This window comes from Hetaerina americana, unplaced genomic scaffold (genome assembly GCF_022747635.1).
Source record: "Hetaerina americana unplaced genomic scaffold, ioHetAmer1.1.p SCAF_1, whole genome shotgun sequence".
In the NCBI taxonomy this organism is placed as follows: Eukaryota; Metazoa; Arthropoda; class Insecta; order Odonata; family Calopterygidae; genus Hetaerina; species Hetaerina americana.
The window spans coordinates 2,446,002-2,470,617 of record NW_027286069.1 but is presented as its reverse complement, the minus strand read 5'-3'; the positions used below and the strand labels follow the sequence as shown (position 1 = coordinate 2,470,617).

The window sequence follows — 24,616 nt, the reverse complement described above, 5'->3', positions numbered from 1 at the left end:
TGCTGCTTTCTTGAGATCTTTAGTTCCATTCCATTGAATAATGAATGTAATATTTTTTTGGGACATATAAAGCTCTAATGTTTTTCTTATTAGCATATTCAGTGGTGGTTAAAATAAACTATGCATCACTCCCTGTTAAGCAGGCTTGAGAAGGCACATATAGGGATGAGATAATTTTCTAATATAAGGTCCCTCAGTCCATTAAATGCTCATCCATATAGGATCAAACAAATTTTGATTCTATATCACACAATGATGATCAGAAGTTTAAGAGAGCAGTTGATAGATTGTGTTTACACGTTGAACTCGAAACAGCAACAACAGCTGATGTGCATTGATCAAAAGAGGATGAAAAATAAGTGACAAAGAAATTCCAACTTAGGAGAGTAAATGAAAAGTCTTGAAAAAATAGACTTAAAATATGTGCACAGTTTTTGGAATTTACTCAAATAAATTATTTTCACATGGGCGAACATAAATTTGAAAATATGTGCAAAAGTTACCAGTGCATTTTTTTGGCATTAGAAAGATGGAAAATTTCCATGTATATTTTCCTTATGTTCATGAATTTCCATAAAAATTGCCACTCTGAAAAATCTCTTACTGCTCATTGTTAATTAGTTGCAATTTCAGTTATTTATCATGACAGCTATGTGGGGCTTCATGCAAAAATTGTTGAAAACTTAGGAAAATTTGAAAAAGTAAAGCATTTTGAAAAGATTTTCAGCTTTTTCGGTGCTGAAAAAATTCTTATGTGAGTTTGTGAGAATTTATTTTTTGTTTCACATTAATTTCAAACTTTGTTGCTCTATTTATCAAAATAATGTCTTTCGCAAAAAGTTTTATCATAAAATGAGATGGTGTTTTATGTCAATCATTGTTATGAAATTGATTTAAGTTAATTTGTCTGGCACTTCCCCTCTACAATTGAAATCACATAAATTTGTTCCTCTTTAATCATATAAAAAAAGAAAAATTGTTTTTTTGCAGCATGGCATGAACAGAAACTAACCCAATATTTTTATTTAATTCTACATTTCACATAGTTAAATCAAGTCACTTCAGAAATGAATGGATAGGAGCTCAACAAAATCAATTATAAATTAATACCAACACATTTCTATTATTTTTCTTTGATTACATGGTGATTTTTCCCAATTTTTCAGCATCATCAGGGACATTTTAGCAGCATAATTAATGTGTGAGGATGTTCGTAGCCATGCCGGGGATATGGGAAGGAAAGGGAATGGGGGGAGTGAAAATGAAATGGGTGATAGGGGGAGTGGAAGAGGAAGGAAATTGTTTTCCAATTGGAATCTGATCAGGCCAATGGATTGTGGCTATAAAAGCAGGGGCGGGGGGGTGTAACAGTGCTATGTAAATGACAAAATGACATTTTCCCCCAATTATGTGTATTATTTGTCAATTCATAATACAATTTATTAGAAAAGGGTAATAAGGAGGTGAGTCTTGTGTAATTTGGGAGAGGAAGGAAATAGGTTTCTTTGAGAAAATGAAGGCAGGCAGAATTTACAAAGAAATTAAAGAAATAATGTATAGCAAACTAGATGTGGTTTTCATGGTATGTGGAAGTGAATAGTTATTGGGAATGATCCATAACCCATCTTTATTAGGTGCAATACCTCAAATGAATAAGCTGAATATCCCTTTGATTGCAAGGATTACTTATATATCTGCTGAATATAAGGATGAAATCAGCGTAGATAGCAGAGACACAGTTCTACCAATCTAATCTTAATACAAAAATTTAATTCAAGTGCTCTTTTTAGTGGATTGTGTATGGAGTCTTATAAAAAGAACTGAGTTGGTTGCATACTAGGATGCCAAGTAAAAGAATCCTCACATTTATCAAAAAACATGATAGTGTGTACCACAAAAACTGGATGATATTTTATTTAGCTCTACGTTAAATTATAATATAATTCTATACCTGGGGAAAGTTCATTCCTGTAATTTTGCAACTTGCTAATTTTTATTACCTTTATTAATTAGTGAAATTCTTATATATCATTGATAATAGTCCAGGTGCAAAGAGCGTCACTCCATCCTGGTGTGGATTTAATATTAATTTGAATGATCATTTACTAGTAAAACTAATAATTCCTTTCTTCCTACTACGCAGAACACCGTTGTGGCTGGTGGCGGGTCATAGATGCAACTCAGTTACAAGCAATCCTTGATGCGACTCACCCCCGAGGCATACGGGAACGAGAGCTAAGACGCACCATTGCTCGCCATGTTGAGCATGCTATGGAAACATCAAATACCAAGGTAAGGATTGTCAGCAAGTTTCAGTTATTTGCACTTAGAAAATATGATTGTAGCTTTTACATTGAGAATTTTGTGTTCCTTGAGCTAGATTAGTGATGTGAAAATAGGAAGTGTAAAATGTAATTATTTAGCACCATTGTAATGAATGTACCCAAGTGACTTAGAATGATGATATTGTTGCACTTGAGGGAATATTTTTGTTATAACTTTATGTATATTAAAAGCTGTTGTGAGTAAAACATTTTTCTCTGCAATATAGCATTCTAAATCCAGCATCCACTGAAGCGAGTTGGTCATATTTTTACCTGACCCATTCATAAGCATTGTTGAAAGTATTGTTTTCTTGAAAAATAATTGACTTAATTTTTTCAATGAAAATATGCATTTTGTAGACAACACTTAAACCTGCTTTCCCCTTTTTTCCAAATTATATCTGTTCATATATCGTGCCTATGGATATGATTTGGTCTTAGTGAGCACAATCACTTGAAAATTATGCGTTTAAGCATAGCAAAATATTTTACTGAACATTTTTGTTGAAACTAGGCAACTGTTTTAGATTTCAGCCCAAATCATCTCTAGGAAATGACAATTTACTGATGGTGTTTTTCTATGTTATTCATTTTCTTGGTTTAAACTTCAAAATATGTTATAAAATTGGATTTCACAATTGTAGATTCAATCTTTATATGGAACTATTATTATATATATATTTTTCTCTGTAGCTCTTCTTTTAGGGAGTATTTTAACTCATTCGAACTTTTATCAAATATTTCCTTTTATATCAAGTTTAGAGAGATACTGGTCCTAGCTGTATATATTTTTTCAAATGTTTACTACTCGCTCACTGATTCATTTAGATTTATGTATTTATGCAGCAGAATTATACCCGTGAAGTATTTTTTATGTCAGTTTATGTTATAAATCTAATATAAACTTACTTTTTGGTTTTACATTTGCTGCCTAGCAAACGGAGAAAGCTTGTCTTTCTACTGTAAGTACATCTCTAAAAGATTTTATGCTGTCCAGTTTTCAAAAGTCATATTGCATTAATGCTTTTTGCTGCGTGTAACAGTTGTTGCGTTCATGGTGTGCCGTGGCTGTGGTAGTTCTCGAAAATTGTGGATGGGGAAACATGAGATAATTTCGTTACAATTGAAGGAAAATTTAATATTCTTTTGCTCTGAAGGGCAACTCTGCTTTTTGTTTTGGTAGCTGAATAAATGTTTACAATAGTTCGTAGCTCATTGGCTGAAGCTAATTTTGCCATAATTTTAACAAGCATGAAGTCATTGTTTCCAAGTAAATTATATATATTGCTTGATTTTTTACAATATACTGTAAAATATATATTAATTCATTTTTATGGTTGCATGAAAGTGCTTTAGTAGAGAGTTGCTTATCCCTGCTTTTTTAAAGAATTTTTGTTGGAAACTAACAACGTACCATAAGTTAATTGATAAAGGCAAAATAGTTGCACCCAAAATATGCCAACAAGGCAACATTGGTTTAGAACTGAACTTAATGCATCTTGTTCAGGGTGGCTACATTTCTTGAAAGAACTCAGAAAGTTAGGGACAGATGTGAGGTGGAAAAATTTATGGAGTAAATGCTAAAAATGTTTTAAAATTTACCAACATTGATGAAAAATAGTCATAAATTAATTTGAATTAAAAACCTACATTTAAATATGGGATGTCAAGTTTTCCATGATGGGTTGTTGACATTTATTTAGAGATATTTGGAGAAAAATCTGTAGCTACCCTGGTATAACCAAAGACATTTTTAGTTAATAACATTAGTGGAATTATGTTGTTTGATATAATATCTAAGTGTAATGTGTAATTGATTTTTACTTTTGCAGATAATTACATGGCTTCATTAATTTTTCAAATATAATTATGTGGAAAGTGTAATCATGCCTTGATATTGTGAATATGGAATTTTTACATTGGTGTGTCTAACTTAATTTAAGATTTTTTAACAATAGGGATTCTTATTTTCAACAATTAAAAAAAAATTAAATTTTTTTGCATCTTTCCTCTGTTATGTGTTAACAGAGATTAAGAATCTTTTAAATATATGTTTAATATTTTTAATACATTGCAGTGAAACTTCAAATTTACATTTTTTATGGGAACGGTGAAACATTGTATAATCAAGATTAATATTGATTTTCAGGTTAAATATTTGTGTGTTGTCATGTTTTATGAATGAAATATCTCCGAAAGTTATGGTAGTATAAACAGTAAAAATTTGTTTAAACAAACAGATTTTCTAGATATAGGTCAGGAATACCTAACAATGAAAAAATGAAGTAATACTTATTTTAAAGGATGGTTTCCTGTGTATTATAAGGATTATTATGTTTTTCTGTACCACCTGCAGAATTTCTAGTTTCTTTTTGAATTTTAATGTTTTTATTTTCTTTTAATATTACATATATATATATATATATATATATATATATATATATATATATATATATATATATATATATATATATATATATATATATATATATATATATAGTACAATACACAGTAACACACAATATAGAAACACAAAAAAAGAAGAACACTCACACGTTATTTCTTGATATTTCGACGGAAACAATCCGTCTTCCTCTGAAGATATAGAAGTAATGATATATAATAATATATATAATAATAATAATAATATATATATATATATATATATATATATATATATATATATGTGTGTGTGTGTGTGTGTGTAATGTATATATATATGTAATGTATATATATATATATATATATATATGTATATAATGTGAACAGTAACTTTCAGTTATGAATAAACAGTGAATGCATGTTTGAGCCATAATACAGTGAAAGCATGAGGAGATTAAGGCTTTAAAATCATTCCAGGTTTCAGATTCAAACATAAATTTTAAGTTTTGATTGCAGTTATATAAAGGGCTGCTCAATCTCTCAAAGAATTAATGACATTCATGTTATGTAAATTTGACGTTTCACAATATGTGGTTATTTTTTTTTTAACTTTGTTATGGACTTGTTTAATCTATCATTTAGTTTGTGCGCCATCTTTGGGTTGAATTTCTAAATATGCTTGTCATATTAATTTATGCTTATAATTTTCCTTGTGGCACAGAATTATTTACTTTTTCTGACATTTGTAGTCCTAGTATTATCTCCAGTAAAATCAAGTTAAAATTAAAGAGTATGGCTGTGTGCTAATTAATGAATTGTGTTTGTATGTATAAGGAAAATGTAACATTTTACTGTATTTAAAATATTTTCTCCATTACCAAGCAGAAATTCAGTCATTTTCACATTTGAATCAGGCTATACTACAAAAAAGAAAAAAAATAGTATTACCATGGGAAATAATGTAATCAGAACCATTATTGAAATATTGTCAGTGTGCTAAAAATTTCCCATTTTATTTAGTTGTGCCGACATGGGGACAGGATAGCCACAGATCTTAATCCTACTGCAAAAAATGGTGCCCCAGCCAGCTCAACACCGTGCCGCACAGAGGAAGAGAAGGAATCTGAGAGGGTGAAGACTCCACCTGTAGATGCAGACGATGAGTGGAGACCCCATGTGGCACTCAGGGTTGACATGCTCATGTTGGAACAAGTGGAGGCCCTGGAGGACAAAGTAGCCAATGCCTCCATGCAAGTCAAGGTAACGACATTTGTATATATGTAGCGCAAATACCGAAACCATAAAATGTACAAGTTCTGATCATTTTAACGCTCTTTGGCTTCAGTCTTCCGAACAGAATTCTGTCTTCTGATGTTGTTTTAAATAATCAGCACATTTTTAAATGATGGTTTAATATTTTTAAGCAAACAAATATAAATTGCAGTACTAATGCTTTTCAGACATTGTCATTTGTGAACACACTCTGAAAAATGCCACTTCAAAATGGATACTTTATGAAGAGATTTTTCTGAAAATTTTATAATCCTCTTAACAGAAATTGTTTATTTTTATGCAATACCATCTTGGCTGGCACGATTAGGTTTTATACATGAAGAAGTTCTCAAGAGTATAACAAAATCGATGTACTATTAGAAATTTTGATGAGTTTGTTATCTGCATTGGGGATGATTTGTTCCTTTCTTTTTCTGATATCATTTGTGTATTTTATCTGTTACTAATTATATCAAAAGAATTTCATTTGGGTTTAAACTGATATTTTTTCTTTGTGATTCATTCTGTTAGCCTGCTGACTTTCTGCTAGCAGGTGTATCAGCCATCATTCGATGTGGGGAAATGTACCAGTGTGTTTCATTATGATAATAGTTTTTGTGCAGTTGTATAAAGGTTTATTTTCAATTTATTGACTCTGCATTTCAGTAAATTCTGAGAAAACATGTAGTAGTAAAAGGCCATAAAAAGAGATAAAATCATTGTGCTGAGACATCCAAATCCTTTATTTAACTCTTATTATCCAGAAAATACTTTTGAGGGATGGAAAAAACTTGAAGATAGTTCTTGTGCTCATGTTTTAATCTATTGCTAAAGCGCAAAAATTGCAGCAATTCTTTCCTACGTTCCTCTGACTATAATAGTTGCACGTAAAGCTGCAATAGTATCACAGTTCTCTCCTAGTCTCAAGCCCTGAAAAGAAACTTGGTGATTGCTTTATCAGATAAAACAATGTGATGGACCTATGAAACATTCTAATCTAGTCTAGTCTAATGTGTGTTCAAAGTACATATATGCATAAACATATGTAATTGTATGTATGTAATACATGTGATGCATTTCATTGAATGAATTAAGTGGTTCTTTATATAAACTCAATTTCAGGGCTGGAAAGTACCAAACAGAGCAACATCAGAAGAGGGACCAGGTTTCAGGCCAGCATGTGTGCCACCTGATGGTGAAAATGATGTGAGGCTCAATCCGTTAGCTATAGCAAGGGATCATTTACTTTCACTTGAAGCAGCTATTGAAAGGAGGTACCTAAAGGCACCTCTTGGAACAAGGTGAGGACACTAATTGTTTTCATAATCTGTGCTAAAGGGTAACCTGTACATCACATGATTGGAATAAACAACTGTAGTGTAACCTAGCCTTAAACCTTTTAATATTAAGTCTTTTATTTTTTGATGCCAGAATAACTTGAAATATGAAATAGAAGTGAAATTTTTACATGATTACATGAAAGATATGGTATAATGCATTACACTGCAGGTGTTGCCAAAATGTATGTATGCCAAACAATTCATTTGCTCTTATCTTTTATGTTTGTTTTACCTATCTTTGTATTATAGGCCTAGAAGGCACTTCTTTATTTACTGATGTAGCTATGAGTAATTTGAGCTTTGAAAGCTTTACATCCATTATTATTGGTCTTTGGAAAAGTATCAACTGCTTTTATATCCACTTATGCAGACCTGCTATCACTTTTTTCGTGCATGAAGATACAAGTATACCAGAGGTTGTATATTATAGTTGGTTACTGCTTTTGCAAATGGGTTATTCCTAAGTAGGAATTAATTTCTATTCGTCTATGTTAATTTTTCCATTATTTTGAACATTTTCAGCTGTGAGCTAACAAATATGCTCGCCAATGACTAAATGCTTCCACTTATTCCTCTGGCACAATTTTAGGGTCTATAAATAGTGTATAAAAATCAAGTCAGAAGAAAGAAAAATCTAGCATACTTATGAGCATACCAGGGTATATTATTTTCTTAATTTTGTAAACATATACATCTGTATTGGTATGTATTTTCTTTATTGGAAAACAATGTGGAATCCTGAAATAACCAGTACGCCATATATAGTCACAACTGGATCAGAGAAAACCATACTTTGGCAAGCTGAATAAACTGCCAACAATTCGACTCTAATCTGAATAGAATATTTAAAGAAATAACACCCATGTAATTTAAAAAAAAGTGGATGACTCAGAACCATGCAACTGCCTCCTCCCTGACTAATCACTCTGAGGATAATCTGGGAAATAAGGTGGCAGATGTGTAGTATTACTGTGGTGGCAGGGAAAATAATTCTTTTATCCTTTAGATTTTAGGTGTAGATTTACCTTTCTGAATAAAAAGAGGTTGGCAATATAAGGACTGTATTCAGGTCTATTGTGATGTTTGTGTCTGTAATCATTGGCCATTGTGTCAAAAGAAAATTTTATTCAAGAAGTATCCAGATTTGCTGGCAGAAGTTAGTATTAATAAAAACAACAGCAATCATTGCCATCTGAGTGATTGAAACTGTACAAGTTTATGTTTATTAGATGCTGGCATGGGTTACATTTTGTTTGCATGTTAATAAAACTTTTTATTGTCATCACGTTTGTAAATGCTGTTAATAATTAATTTTAATTGGATATACTATGATAATATGGCACAGCAGCATCCACCATCATAAGTCATTTTTAAATATGTTTATATAAAGATTAAAATGAATAAGTGATGAGTTTAAGTCAATTAGTCAATCAATTAATTTAATTCTCAAGCTGTTACAAGATATGGGCTATAAAATATAGCCAATAACATCCTTGTTTTTGATATCAGAATAGTGCAATCACTAAGATCTACCTCAAAATAAAATCATACTTATTTTTGTGTTAATACAGTGCAATCTATAAAAATAATGGAAAATCATAAAAATGTATGAGCAGTCATTATTAATAGTTTCCCAGTTGATATCCTTGTACCTTTGGTTTAAAATAACCACAGTGATGCAATACTATCCTGAAAGTCATAGGAATTAGCTAATAAGTGATTGTAAAATTGCCATCAATAATAATGAGAACCTGATGTAATATTTAATAAATTTGAGCCCTGGTTTATTAAGATTCCAGTCCACCGCATTCTAGTACACCCTAGTAATATTTTCCTTAAATCTTCAAGCTATTGTTTTGGTGAATAGATTCCATGTTGCTACACTCTTTATCCCAATTTTCTTCTTCGCTCTCTTATAATGACTCTTTTCACTGTTCTGTGGATATTCCTGTATCTGATCCAAGTCTATTTCCAAATGTGCTGCCTGTTCAAGAACACCAATGGAGTTTCCGAACAAGTGTATTTTTGAAAGTGTGGGTTTTTTGGCTCCATACCCAACTCTCTAACTAGTTAAAATAGTCTGAAAGAAGAGTCATTTTGTTACACCTTAAAAGTATATTGTGTGCTAGGTCTATTAAGCTATCATTATAACTTAAAGGGGAAATGTTTTCAAGTGGTCATAAAGCCACATGGGTTTTAGTCATTACTTGAAAACCTAGAAATTAGTTGTTGATATATTTCTCTAGCTCCAGCAGTCAGTGTTACCAATTTTAAGCAGTGAATCAATAGAAGTGCAGCAAAATTTCGGGGTATTTATCATATTCCATATTAATTGTCTGTCCTGTTAGTATTTTCATTTATTTTTTCATCGTTTGCCTTTATAGTTGCTTTTTTGTTTACTTTTGTTGTTGTAGATGTATTTTACGTATTCTATGTAAAGAACGTCTGATGGATGTCGTATATTTCCAAACTAATACTTGTGTTTCTTTTTCTTGTAGCAATTCTGATCTCAACTTATCAGGGCTCTCTGGTGATGGCAGTACAACAAAGGACTCGAGCAATAAAGATTCAAGAGGAGATAATAGTGGGGGGAATGGGAGTGGTGGAGGAGGAAGTGGCAATGAAGCAGAAGATGTCCCCAAAGGTCTAGCCATCTGGAGGGAAGCAGTCATGCGGGCTGAGACATCTGCCCAACTTGCAATGGCCTTCTACATGCTTGAGGCTTCCATAGCATGGGACAAGAGTATCATGAAAGCTGTGAGTACATAAAGTGTTTGAAAATGTATCAAAGTATTCAGTCAAAAGCACATTCACTGTGATAGTAGTATTGAGTTTTAAGAATGCAGGGGCGGAGGATTCTCAACTGCCTCTGGCAGTGTTACAATTAGTATTTCGTTTTGAAAAATCTCACCAAAGCAATGACACCTCTAGCATACCCTTGACCCTGCAGTTCAAATAAAAACTAATGGTTAAGCAGAATGCCGAGGCTTAAGATTTCAAAGACTGGTGAAAACCACCCAAGGAGAGGCAAAAAATCGTCAACTGTTCCTATGCACTGACCCTGAGGTTTTAAAAAGCATCCCTTTCAATTAATTACAACTCAGGAATAAGTTAAAGATCCTTACCACCAGCTTCATGTGCAACATCATTCATTATAAGTGGGTGCAGCATTCTGCCTAATATGTCCTAAATTTGCTGTCTAAAAATTGGATTTAGAAAATGCTAAGGGGGTATAAATAAAATATCTGTAAACATCATCATCAATAACTAAACATTGCTAATGGATTTAATAATTAACACACGTGTAAATTTCTATTTATTAAATTTAATTGGCTATGAAGTGTTATTGATTTGTAATCATCAATTATAACTTGATATATATAGAGTATCCTAGGAAAAACTCTGCTGCCCCTATATCTGTATCAATAGCAATATGTTTTAGCTTTCAGGGCTTAATAAGATGTTGAGCAACATTGTCAGGTAAATTATAACAGATGGGCATGAAAGAAAGTGGAATTTAAATATCGCCAAGAATTTTTGTTGTTCATTTTTTTAAAACCTGAATATTTTGGAACCCAGGGTTTTTAACTGGTTCATGTCAAGAAAATTGAAAACCAAATTGCATTTCTCTATAACTATGGGATTCCACCAATTAGAACCTCCCCAGTGAATTGCATTGAATAGACGTAAACAGACAGCATAAGGTGCATTGAGTGCATCTGGCAAAAAAGCTGGGTGACTGTGTCAGAAGTGTTGTAGGTTTGTTAAGAAAGATGCATGGCACTTAAACACATTAACTAATTGTTTTGTAACATGATGAATGATGAAATGCAAGTCCTCTTACCAGAAGGGGAGCATGTTGTGCATAATCCAAAAAGTAAAAGAAAGATGCTCAATTTGAACACCCTGTGCTTTTGGAAGTCATGTTGTTTTTTTAGAACACTGGATATTTGGGATATGTTTTTTATTTATATATTTAAACAAAAAAAATTTAAATAAATTTTTATATACTCCGTAGACATTAGAATTACTTTTCACAAAAGTTTTACGTCTCAAAATGCTTAATTACTTTGTCGCAATTTGAAAAGAAGAAACCCTTGAACTTAATGGGCAAGCTTTGCTTTATCATTGTGTGTACCTTTGGTAACTGACCATTGTTATTTCTTTTTGTAATGCAGAATTGCCAGTTTTGCCATAGTGGAGACAACGAAGATAAATTACTGCTTTGCGATGGTTGTGATAAGGGCTATCATACATACTGCTTTCGTCCAAAAATGGAGAACATCCCAGAAGGTGACTGGTGAGTAATGAATTCACTGATGCACATTGCCGTGGTTGGTTATATGATTCATAATATACTGGAACATAAAATTTATGAACTACATGTTAATGGAATAACCCCAATTTGACCTTAACATTGGATCCCAACTCTCTGACCTGAGGGATATATGAAATTCTCATCTAATGAGTAGAACACCAAATTTCTTATTGGAATGGCATTACTGTCTCTAATTTAGATTGAAGTGCAGTTATCTCCTTAAGATGACTGCACTTAAATCTAAATTATTTCTGTTGTAAATGGGGTTTAGATGTATGTTAAAAGTTTGATTGGCAGTTATATGTAGATCAATTCCATCGTACCATTTGCCTAACTGCTCTATCTTCTGAAAGGTGCTGTGTTCATTTAAATTAACACAAGACTGTTCTTTCCCTTTCATCACCATTAAGTAATTTTACTAATACTCACAACCTACATCTTATCTTTTTTTTAAATGTGTCCCTAGACTCATGATGTCTCTTCAAATGCTTTCAGTTAATCAGAGTGGTCAATATCACCAATAAATTTAAAATTAAGCAAAATATTGTTTTTTAAAACTCGGAGAATGAAACACCTGAATGACATATGAATTAATTCAGAACAAGCCATGACTACAGGATGATGAAAGGACAGTGAAATGTATGGATAAAACGCAGAAAGTTTGCTTATTACAAACCTATACTATAAATATTTTAAGAAGATACCATTATTTCAGCTCTCTCAGCCATCCTTCCTTTTATGTAATTATATTGTAGCTTGCACACACCTCACCTCAAAATTCTAAAATTTTAGTGATGTAACCTGTCATTTCATGAGGAAAGTCAAGATTGACGATGATATTTTTTCTTTGCTAATGATACTGCTGTTATGGAAGAATCAATGTTATTCACCAAGTATATTTTGTCTTAAAAAAACCCGAGTTCATAAGTTTACTCAATGATTAAAGATAACAGAAATATCAAAGATTAGGTTTTATCGACAACTTCATGATTATTGTTACAACTTGACAATGCTATCCCTCAGGAGGCATAAAAATGTTTTATGATTAATTTTGAAGGTGGAAGAAAGATTAATTATCAGATAGTTGATAAATTCATGTGAATTTAATTGAGTTTAAAATTTATCATTCGCATTGATTTTTTTTAATTTTAGGTAATCTTGGTAGAAGATGTTTGATTAATATAGGAGCATCAAATGTCTTATAGTATGAAGAAATTCAGAATTTGTCGAAAATTTTCATTATGCTTGAGCTGTAGTAAATAACTGGTATTTGCTATATTGTTAGGTGTTATTATTATTATTATGAAATATTAGTTGTGTGCCTAACCTTTAATTGCCGTTTATATTTCAATTAAGTGATAATAATATTTGTTTTTCCAGTGTAAATTCAAAAGTAAATGCATACTTATGAAGAAAAGAAAAGCAGGTTCTAAAAGAAATAAAGATTTTGCAAGTGATTGTTGTGTGTCTTTTTTAAGTAAAGTTAAGACATCAGTATTCATACTTTATTCTTAAATTTATTTGTACAGTCTCCGGTTATACAGTTTTTTTATTTCTACAGTTCTTAATTTATTTGTATCCCTGCACTTAATAAATGTATGCATTGTAAAAACTTGGGTGTAATAGTCTTTCATAGTATATATTTCATCTTGATTATTAGTTTAGAGAACTTTCACTCTCACGATTTGTTAAAACTAAATTTTTTGCTTATTCCATTCGTTAATATTACATCTCATCATGATTATAGTCATTTAATCATAGTTGTCAACCTCAAGTATATAATTCCATTGCATTTGCGCTTTCATCGAATTAAATGTACTCTGTTAATTGTTGAGATATTGTAATGCATAAAATTTAAGAAATGACGTTGCAAAATTTGATCATGTTCTCCTGCTAGGTAACAACAATATTGGCTTATTTTGCTGTGAGATTTTATTTGGAAACTTTTGATCGTATTTATGTGGGACCAGGAAATGACTTTGGCTATTTTTATGCAGTAGTGATGAATTTTCATTCCTCCCTTGATAACAGGTACTGCTATGAATGTCTCAACAAGGTTACCGGGGAGAGGAACTGTATTGTGTGTGGGCGCAAAGTTGGAAAAAATTTGGTACAGTGTGATCAGTGTCCCAGGGCATACCATACGGATTGTCTACAACCTCCCATCAACAAGGTGAGTTTGAAATTCATGGTCAGCTATTGAATGGAAGTGGTAATCTCGGGACATTCTTGAGATTTATTATAAAAAGTCAAAAAGTAGTAGAATTTGAGGACAACATCTATCAGAACAAAAGCTAATTACTCTAGAATGTTGATTAACTGTTCTATGTTGGGTTGGGGTTCGGGCAGATGATACAAGAATCTGGTTCATCCAGGGGAAAAAGTGATACCGTCTTGGTGAAGTTAAATCCATAACAGTTTCCCAAGGTCTCAAAAGTGCCCTAACTGATTCAAATATCAATTCCTGTTGTTCTTTCGCATGCAAAGAAATATATCTCTGAATTACACGTTGTATTCATATGCCTATGCACTCACCCGGTGTCACGACTCATCCCAAAAAGGTTTTGAGAAAAACATTTTTGTCCCCACAGCACTTATCAACATATCTCGTGTAGTCACCCCCCTCTTCCCCCCAGAAAGCTGAATACTCTATCCCTATACTCACCACATGCAAGTGGTTGTTAATTTTTGTTTTTAGAGTTGTAAATTACTTAAAGTGCCCAGTTCTCATTACTTGCCTTTTACATTACGTATGATAAAAAACAGTATAAGGGTAGAAGTTGGCTCAAGAATGTTCATTTAGGTGACAATTTATGCCTGGGCAAACTGATAAGCTGGGGATTGATAATTATTAACCATTAGTTTTCTAATATGCGATTAGTGTATATTCATAGTGCATGCTAACAATTATTGGTCTTTTTCAACTAAACAAATTGTTATTCCTGTAATGTCAGTTTAAATAAATAAATCGAAAGGTTGAACTAATAAGATGATTATAATATGAGGGTTGTTCAGTTAAGAATGACCATACATTTTTTAAGCATACTTTTGCACATTCTCCAAATGTTGATGAATCTTCTTAAAGTAGTCCCCATTGGGTACCTTGCAATTATCCCATCTTTTTTCGTCTTATCAAAGATATGCTGGAAACCATTTCTTGATAGGTTCTTCAAAACCTCCTTGGCAAAATTCACCAATCTTTCTCTCAATGAAAAATTCTTTCAACGAAGATTCTCTCTCTCTGGGGAACAGAAAAAAGTCACATAGGGCTAGGTCTGCACTATGGGGAGGATGAAGAGCACACCTCACTTTGATTTTCTTTTGATATTTAGCAAACAATATTTGTGATGAGCAGCCATGTATTATTGTGGTGTAGGTCCAGCCTGTTGCTTTGATGAGGGTAGAAGAAGAACCTTTGCACTTCCACATAAAGAGTTAATACTACACACGACTTTGGTTTCGATGCTGTGCATCATCATCACCTGATGATGATGCCCATCACTGAAACCATGGTCGTGTTAAGGATTAAGTCTTTATGTGGAAGTGCAAAGTTTCTTTTTCTACCCTCATCATGAAGGAATTCCATGAAGTTAAGCCTGAAACTGTTATGTTTATCTGTTGCTTTGAGTTGTGTCTTTTATTATTGTTAGTTTTGGCAACATTAAGTCCATCTCATCATCATCATTTCACATGTGCCATCCATACAGTATGCTCCGTTTATAGTTGTGTGTGCTGGTGCAACATGTGGATACACCGTCCCCTCAGTACCAAAAAATTTATTAATGTACATGATACTTGTAGCAATACATACAATATCATGATCTTCTTTCATGCAGCAGTCAAAATGTTTTGTGGAAAGTTTTCTTCAGGCATTATTTGACCCTTAAACACATCAAGAGTGGACGCTTCCCACCATCAGAAGTCAGACTTAACTCTGTGGTAAATTTTGACATCAACTTGTTTGGCTCTGGCTATGGAAACTTCATTTGATCCTTTTAAATGAACAATGCTTGAACAATGGCAATCAAAGCTGACAGGAACTTCATTTTCGTTGCCAAGATATGCAGGATCTAAGCAACACATATTTTTTTCATATTCCTCAACATTGGCTCTCCAGTCATTGGATCATCTTTTCTTCTTTCTGGTACATTTGACTCTCCAACATTAAATTTCATGGCTGCCTCATGATTCCCTGTTTCTTTGGCAAAATCCATAACTTCTGGCTAAAACATAGCTGTGTACAAGATTTTCTCTCCATTATAATATTTTCCTCCATGAGTAATTTCATCAGGAGCAATTCTCAATTTCAAAAACTAAGCACTGAAAACATGTGCTGATAGCCCGGAAGCAATGGTGACTCTGGTTCTTTTGTTATTGGCAATCATTTCTTTATTTAAAAAAATTAATTAGATAAAATGATAGTTAAATTTCACTGAATAATGAATGACAAAATATAAAAACTAATAATGTAACCATTGACATTTAGTGTAAGCAATGTGGGCCTTGACCATTTGACATTTTCGATCTATGCATTTTTGCAAGCATTTAAAAATATGAGGTGCATAGTATACATGGTCAGTACTATTGATGGAAAAATAAGGTAAGTTAAATTGAAATCTAGGGAATTCTCATGGTGTGTATCCTAGCAAATTAACCATAGGCTTGCTAGATGGTTTGAATGGTGGCTCAGAATTTCTCAGTGGGGTCTTGGGTAACATTCTTTGAGAAAGTTTGCATGTGGGTAACACCAAGCAACTGAACTTGCCACCACCCCTGCTATGTAATGGTGGCGTCCTACCAATTTCCTTCCCCAAACCAAAATAAAGGCCATTTAAATTTTTTCTTTATTACAAAAAGTAATATTTCATGTAGTCATTATTTTTTAATATCCTGGAGTAAAATTTACTTTAATAAAGATGATAGTAGCCAAATTATTGTCCCAGCCATGGATTGAACCTAACAAAAAAACTGAATTAAACTCACCCCCATAGTTTTGACGCACTACTTGCTAGATCTTGGTGGAACCCAAGAAGTACGAAGTGCATGAACTATAATAGTTTATAACCAACTTGCACTTTCCAACAGCAACTCCTAAAGAAATAATTTGCAAGTGCATGGTCGTTTCTCTCATTTGGCTGTTTTCCAGAGGATGCTACTTTCTGCTGCAGAGATGAGCAGAAATAAGCTTCCGAAATCTGAAAAACCACTGGCATAGTGATTTGGAGGAAGAGGGAGGGAGGAGGGAGTCGTGGCATTATAAATATTGAGTGTAGCAGCAGTGGCACTTGACACCAATGGGATCCAATGAAAGTGAATGTTTTTGATTTATTTTTTTAGAGCTTTCATTGTAAAGAGTTGAATTTCATCTCAAGGTCTATATTTTTTTCCTTCATACAATTGAGGTTTCATAGCTAAAGATACTCACTGTAGGGAGGTTTTTAATGCTCAACTCACCACAGGCTCTGTTGTGGTCAGAAAATGGTTTCTACTAAAAAGGGGCTCAGAAAATAGTTTCCAATTCAGGTCTTCATTGTATGGAGGTTCGTAAGAGGTTTTATTGTATACCTCAAATATCCACGGTGTCAGAAACTTTATTTTTTATTCACTTGGCATATTTTTTAAATATCTGCCTAAAAAGAGAACTTAACCTACCTGAGCTGAATATGCAAAGTTCTAGTCAGGACAGAAATTTATAATGACTGCATATTCACCAAATCATTATTCCCTTTCTGACACAGTTACAATGCCTAATTGGGAATACCAGTTTTAAATCCTGGTCAAGTCCAATGATTTATATCTAGAGAATCTCTGTTTATCTGTATATTGTTTCTCCCGGTGTGTATGATGTTGTATAATTTCTGTCATGGCATTCTAATCATTATTAGTTTAAACCAAATTATGAATATTTATGTGAAAAAAATTATAGTTCTCCTCTATTAATTGGCAATACTACCATTAGTAGGATGGAATGCTAACTGAATCCTTAATTGAAGTAAAAATAAAATTAGAATGTCATCTCTAATTTTCTCCAATTATCCCTTTTCTCTCTATCAAATCTCTTTATCTCAGCACCACAGTGTACGTACCTCTTCTTATGGTGTTTGGATAGAATGCCCTTGAACTTCTCTTTATATCAATAGAATAAATTGGAGTGTAAATTAAGCCATGTTTGCAAGAAGAGTCTCCAAAGAAATGGACTCATTAAGACTGTGTCATCCAGCATATTAAAATAGGGCAACAGCCTAGCATTATATAAGTATCATTACTGTATATTCTTTTAACATGATTGCACCGAGTCCCAATTATTGTGATGCCAGTATTCTGGTGGTATTAAAGCCTATGATGTAAAGTTCAAGATTCCATTGATACTCTTACCATTTTAAGGTTTTATTTAGGCAGTAGCTAAATGACTGTACATTTTAAATCACTGCCATTGTTTTTGCATAGTCAATCTTTTCTGACGAGGTCCGAATTTTGTCTCCTTGGAAACAAGGTTCCTCGGGGCAAGTGGCTGTGCCCCAACTGCCATTCCAAGCAGCCCAAAAAGAGGGGTCGCCGCCTCAAAGCGAGCGAGTCTGAGTCTGGGGGGGGAGGTGCTGCGGGCAGTGTCCAGGGGAGTGGAGGAGAGGACTCGGAAGGGCACCGCTCGTCTGCCCCCTCTTCTTCATCCTCCTCCGGCAATCGTGCCTCCTCCTCCCCCACCCGCAAGGAGCCCCGGCCCAAGAAGAGCGGAGGAGCGAGCAGCCAGAGTGCGGGCCCAACAGGTGCAGCGGCTCGGGAACTCGCTGCTTGTGGGGGGCTCCTCTCCCTGTTAGAGGCACACGACGATGCCTGGCCATTTCTCCTGCCGGTGAACACAAAACAGTTCCCTACCTACCGGAAGATCATCCGTTCCCCCATGGATTTGAGCACGGTGCGCCGCAGGCTCCAGGATGGGACGTGAGTTTGCCCCTTCTGCTTAGAAAAAAAAATGGTCCACCTTCAGAGGAGTGGCTGTTTATGCCCCTAAACAGCTGGTCCCACTTTTGACCGATGAGACAAGTTTTTAGCTTTTGCACAGAATGGCGTAATGTCTTTTTTCACCAGGCTCATTTTGTGGTAATCTTAGCTAACTTGTGGTCATTTGGACATTTGACCCATAGTAGCCCTAGTGGACTTCTTTCATATGATAATATGTATATGTTAACTGACAAATTATTCAGATTAGTGATAGGAGAATAATAATTTTAATTTACTATTATTTTCATTTTAAATCAATGTTTAGACGTTTGTGTTCACCTAAAATCTTGTATTGGCAGTATTTAAAGACTAGGACAGTTTAATACAATGTTAACTAAACAATAATGTATAATGTTTTTCTTGAGCTGAATATACTTAAGGTGAATTAAAGGCTAACATTTTTCTTCGATGTGTCTGGATTCTTATTTCATAGTAACTGTTAGTCTTCAAAAAGCTGTTTTCATAACTTAACAAAAGCATTCCTCATTATGTCTTACACGGAAACTGCAGCTTATTGTGCTGTAATCCTTACGATTTTCAATATTCCTCAATATTTTTATTATTTATAACCATTTTTATCATTTATATTGACATGCCAGTAGTGCACTTATGTACACTGTCTTTATTGCTTTGTCCTTAATAAGAAATAGAAAGTCAATGGCTTAATGTCTCCTGTTTATTATCTAAAAGATACAGCAGTCATGGTTTGAGCATTGGTAGATAAATCAGTCATTTGAGATGGAAAACTTAAGTTATCAAAATTATAAGTAGTGTTCAATGTATGATTTTCAGAATTAAATATGCTAAACAAAATCATGATCAAGCCAATGCTTACCAGAATTTTCTCATTCTTCAGCAATTGCCCCATAAATGCTGGAAGATTCTTTAATTTCGTTTTTCTTGTGCAATTGTTATGTATTTAGAAGTTATTGCTTACTCTTTCTCTGGAATAACATCACTTTTCATTTGCCATTGCATTCACCTGGTTGGGGTTAGCATTCTTTGTGCAAATTTTTCATGATTATTTTTAAATGGCCATTGATTGACTTCTGCACATCAAGCTTCTCAATATTTACTGTTTGAGGTTGGATAAGTTCTTTATGGGTACAGTAAAACCTTGTTAATCTTGATGGATTAGCGTGAGAAGTCATATAGTTTCAGGAATACTTCTGATTGTTGAAGATTCTGTAAGAGGTGAAAATAATGCATGGATGGATGGGCAGTAGAAATTATCTTGTTCCTAATTACTGGCAATGATGCAATCTGTTTCCCATTTGATGGACTGCCATCCATTTCACAGATCTGGATTAGCTGGGGTTTTACTGGATATTTTAATCATAATGTAAGACATGATACACATTTATTGAAACAATACAATGACCATGGCCTAAATCATTATTTTAATCCAGTTTCTGTACTAATTCTGTGACATAAACAGTGAAACCACACTTTTATTTTTGCTTACATACTTCATTCTCTAAATTTAATGCTATTATTTAGCCTTATTTTAGGCTCGGTGGTTGACTGATCATTTCCTGATTTCAACTGAATGCCACTTGAAATCAAGTAAAAATCCAGTAATGATTCAAAAATGCATCCACACATTAAAAAAAATATGCCAGCAGGCAGAGTGCCATGATTCCAACATCGGTGCTAGTTAAATTACACATTTTAATCACAGTACATGAGCAGCAAGTACAAATAGTTCTTTAAATTGAGAAATGCCTTACGGACATGTAGAAAGATGTAAGTGGAGGTGCATTCTGTTTTTCTGTCAACATTCACAGAAAGTGGACCTTATCAGCTGTTCAGTTTTGTTATATCACTAGATACAATTATTCCAGTAGTGTGAATTGGAGTAGATTTTGAGAGCAAACATGAATTATGTTTTTGTAAAGGCTTTGTATTATTAAGTATCAGCAGAATAACTTACGATATCCATTGCATTGCTCAAGTGTTCTACTATGTATTAAGTGTTTATATTAAAGTTTTCCGGTGCCACTCACAGAACTAATATATATGATATAACAAAATAAATAATTTCCTTTACAGCAATCCTAATTATGTATTTGTTGGAACATTACAGAATGCACCAAAGCTGAATATGACTAATATATCACCCCTGATGTCTTAGGAAATAATTGTGGGCTTAAAATGACCCAGATTAGTTACTGACATTTATTATAGTTCATTTAAAATATTTCATATAAAATCTTTTAATTTCAATAAATTTTATCATTTACCTGCTGCATCAGTAGTCAACCATGTTGTAATCCAGAGGTTAGTGTGAACGAATTATTCCCACATTTAGAATTTTAATAGAGATTTTCACTGTATGTAACAAAAAAATTGAATGGGTAGGTCAAACTCAACTGAGATTTAACATAATCCATGCGAAGTTTTCTCTGAAGAAAACACCAACATAATTACATTGTACACATACATATAAGTTTTCAATTTACTTTCATCAAATAAAAGAGGAAAGTCAAATTTTCTTTAACTCATTAATATTTTGATAGTGCCATAAATATTATTTTTTTTCCTTTTAAAATTTTTTGTCCCAGATATTTTAAATGACATGGATGCCATTGGTGATGATTTGAAAATCTATTAACAAATGAGATAACATTTAGCATACATGATTTGAATTGTAACTATTTTAGAAACTCCAGGTAATTTTCACTAACTTAAAAACATTATGGTAATTAACAAAAAGCTTCTACCATCAATTAAAGAAAAACCTTCGTAAATCTATTTAATTGGCTGCTAGCAAGTTCATTAGTATTTAATATTTACAATGAAATAACAAGTGTAGAAGTCATGGTGCAAAGCTATGATTCATGGACATCCTGATCGAATATCCATTTTCAAAGTGAAAACTTCAAAGGAGCTATGCAATAGGCTTTAAAATGAATAGTTTGAGATGCTTTTTTTAATTGCAATTGCTACAAAAATTTTCTTCATAAATAATGCAATTAACTTGCATAAATCCCACAAATATGAGTAGTAGTCTATAAAGAAGCATGTTTAAAATATCCATCTGGTAAGTATAAGTGTTCAGAAGAAGAATGCCATTATTTTTTGAGCTTAACTATGTACTATATTAATTCTCAACATACCCATTTGTTAATATTTAATGTGTCATTATTACTTATTTGGCATAACTGAAAGTGGTATGGCCTGTATCATACTCCTTCAAGTTTATTTAGCTCTGCTGTGTGTACTCAGTGTTGTGAATAAATGATTGCTTGATTAGCAGCATTTAAACAAGCTTGTAATATACTGTGTTTTGTCTAAGCATTCTTTTATGTTCACATCACATACTTATGTCCTCTTTAAATATCTCTCAATAATTGCTTATTTTACTGCTTGCTGTTAACATGAAGGTGTTCAAGTTTATGCTTTTTTGCTATCTCAAAACTTTTCTAATTTAACAAATTTAATACTGGCATGTTGCAAATTATGTAATTTAGATAGAAAACAGTGCAAACATATCCTAAAATTGGGCTGAATTACAAATCATTCTTGCAAAAGGGCTTAGGTTTTTTGGTATATTTATATTTTTTGTAATTATTCAGTCATATATTTTAACCCTATTTGTGTAGCTGCATTTAATAATTTGTTAAACCATATGATTGAATTTTGCAGCTATTAGAATAATTAATGCAATGCCACAGGCTGTTATGAATGAGCTTACCATGGCCCATACATTCATGCCTTACGTTTAAACAATGACTACTTCTAATACTATGGTCACAAATAGGGTTAAGCAAAATATTGGATTTATTTTGACCAATTTAGCAGCTTATAAAATCTTGCATACTTTTCCAAATATCTCAGAGCAAGGTTGCTACCTATCAAGTGATTTTCAACTGCATTATTGTTGAAAAATGATAACAAGGAAGTTCCAGTTTCATTTAATTAGTCATTACATTCCAGCTTCCCATTTTAAAATAGAATTTCAGAATATCAATTATGGCTTTTGATCATGCTTTCACTCTTAACATTATTTATAGTTCAAGTGACTTGAGATCATTTATTGATACTGTAATATTATATAACAAGAGATTCCATTATGGTAGAATTCGGAGGTTACAAAGATATATTAATCAGTTGCAAGGATTATATGTTTATCATGTGCCCATGATAGAAATTATTCTGTTCGTTTTCACTTATTTATCAGTATTTCTAATATTTATCAACTTCTTGTGCTGTATTACATCCTAGAAAGTAAAATACATACGTGACTCCCAGGACTCCACCACCCCTGTCAATCAAAACTGACTTTCCTGAGGAGGATATTGACCCAAAATAGAGTGATCATTACAGATTGCTGAGGTGTGTGAGATCCTAATTCAATTTCTAGTTGAAATTGTTATTTTGAGTTGATTATTTTTGTTGAGAAATAATGTAATTTTAGAAATAAAATAGTTGAAACATCCCAGACCTAGTTGAAAACACTGAAGGTAATTGAAATGTGTGAAAAAGTTGATGTTTCTTAATTTAGCAGAGCCCAAAAAGAATATGACACTCAAAAATCATAAACATTGCATAATATACAATCACATATGTGGGGATTTTTGCAAAATAAGTACTTTTCTGGTAAATATTACTTTTCATCCTGTGTTGCATAATGAGCAAGTTGGGTATTTCAATTTGGAGGAACATATTCAAGTGTACAGTTAAAGAACCAGGTTAAGAAAATTATTTTTGGGAACATTTGAATTGAAAAACTGCCTCTTGTAAATGTTATCCTAGTGCACCTTCTTTTAAAAGATGATTTACTTTTTTATAAAAAGCTACTTCATTATAAGGCTTCTCTTTCATAGCTGGTATCAAGAAAGAATTGTCCTTTGCAATTCCTTAAGTGTGAGGTTTTCTTATGGTTTTTGGTAACATCTAGAGGACTGGGTAAAGCCTGACAATTAGCTGCAGTAACACTCCTTAATGAAGTAAACCCAAAATTTGAATATTGTAAATAACTATGTAATTGACATGCAGGTCTCCGTTCAAGTTATCAGATTCCCTGTAAATTACATAATTTAAATTTTCAAATTTCCTATATTTAGAAAATCTCTCTCGTTGAGTGTCCGATTTCATGTATGGAAAAATGTATTTCCAATACCGTCGAAAACTTGAATTAATTAAAAAAATGTGAGATGCAGAAATGCCATGATGATGAAGTAAAATGTTTTCCTTCAATTTTATGTATTATCTATTTTATCTCTGAAAGTCTAAGAACCCATAACTGATAGCATATTAAGCTCACAAATTTCAATGCCTTGCACATTAAAAGTTGGCTGTTCTTATTCTTTTGAAAGTCTTCTGTGTTTTGGAATTATCAAAGACAGGCAACTTTTGGGTGACTCAGGTGTCATTGAACTATCAGTTTTAAGATGAAAAAATGTGTATGAGTAGTAATCATTTACTAAAGACAGATATAGGATGAAAGATCGTAAGTGATCAAGTTGTGGGAAAAATTGGTGATCAGCACCCCTGTAGTGATATGTTCCCATGCAAATTGCCATTAGACATTGATGCACTTCTTTTGGCAGCTAGCGCATAGGATAGCATCAATAGTTAAACCATCAGAACATGCGTGCAGATGGAGGAAGTCTCGCATGACTTCGAGACTTAAGAATAATTGATAATGTTATTCTTAATTTGAACATTTGGAAGCATAATTCTTTGACCAACCAAATGATAATCTACTTCCAATAATGCATAAAGATATGCATTTATATGTTCGTACATATGTACGAAGGAAACATTGGGAGTTTGATACTGTATACTTTCCAACTAATGTGACAGACACTTCATTCATCCTGTTGATTTAGAGATTAAAAGTGAAGTTGATGCGGGGGTGATAAAAAAGAGAAATTACAAAGAGTATTTAATTTCATTTTCAACATTGTTGTTAAAAGTTCGAACTGAAGACATGAAATTGATTGAATGAAATATAATTGATCTCAAGTCACATC

General features: G+C 32.9%; 1 protein-coding gene across 5 annotated transcripts in view; it reads left to right on the top strand.

Annotated features, from left to right (window-relative positions):
- LOC139687522 (bromodomain adjacent to zinc finger domain protein 2B-like) overlaps positions 1 to 24,616 on the top strand; it is a 247,317-nt gene that overhangs the window by 220,974 nt on the left and 1,727 nt on the right. For all 5 annotated transcript variants that reach the window (XM_071584739.1, XM_071584747.1, XM_071584725.1 and 2 more), the window contains 8 exons: positions 2,144 to 2,292; positions 3,260 to 3,286; positions 5,727 to 5,966; positions 7,101 to 7,279; positions 9,817 to 10,075; positions 11,497 to 11,618; positions 13,668 to 13,809; positions 18,130 to 18,575. In XM_071584739.1, coding sequence (XP_071440840.1) covers positions 2,144 to 2,292; positions 3,260 to 3,286; positions 5,727 to 5,966; positions 7,101 to 7,279; positions 9,817 to 10,075; positions 11,497 to 11,618; positions 13,668 to 13,809; positions 18,130 to 18,575 — 1,564 coding nt within the window. The remainder of the gene's footprint in view (positions 1 to 2,143; positions 2,293 to 3,259; positions 3,287 to 5,726; positions 5,967 to 7,100; positions 7,280 to 9,816; positions 10,076 to 11,496; positions 11,619 to 13,667; positions 13,810 to 18,129; positions 18,576 to 24,616) is intronic.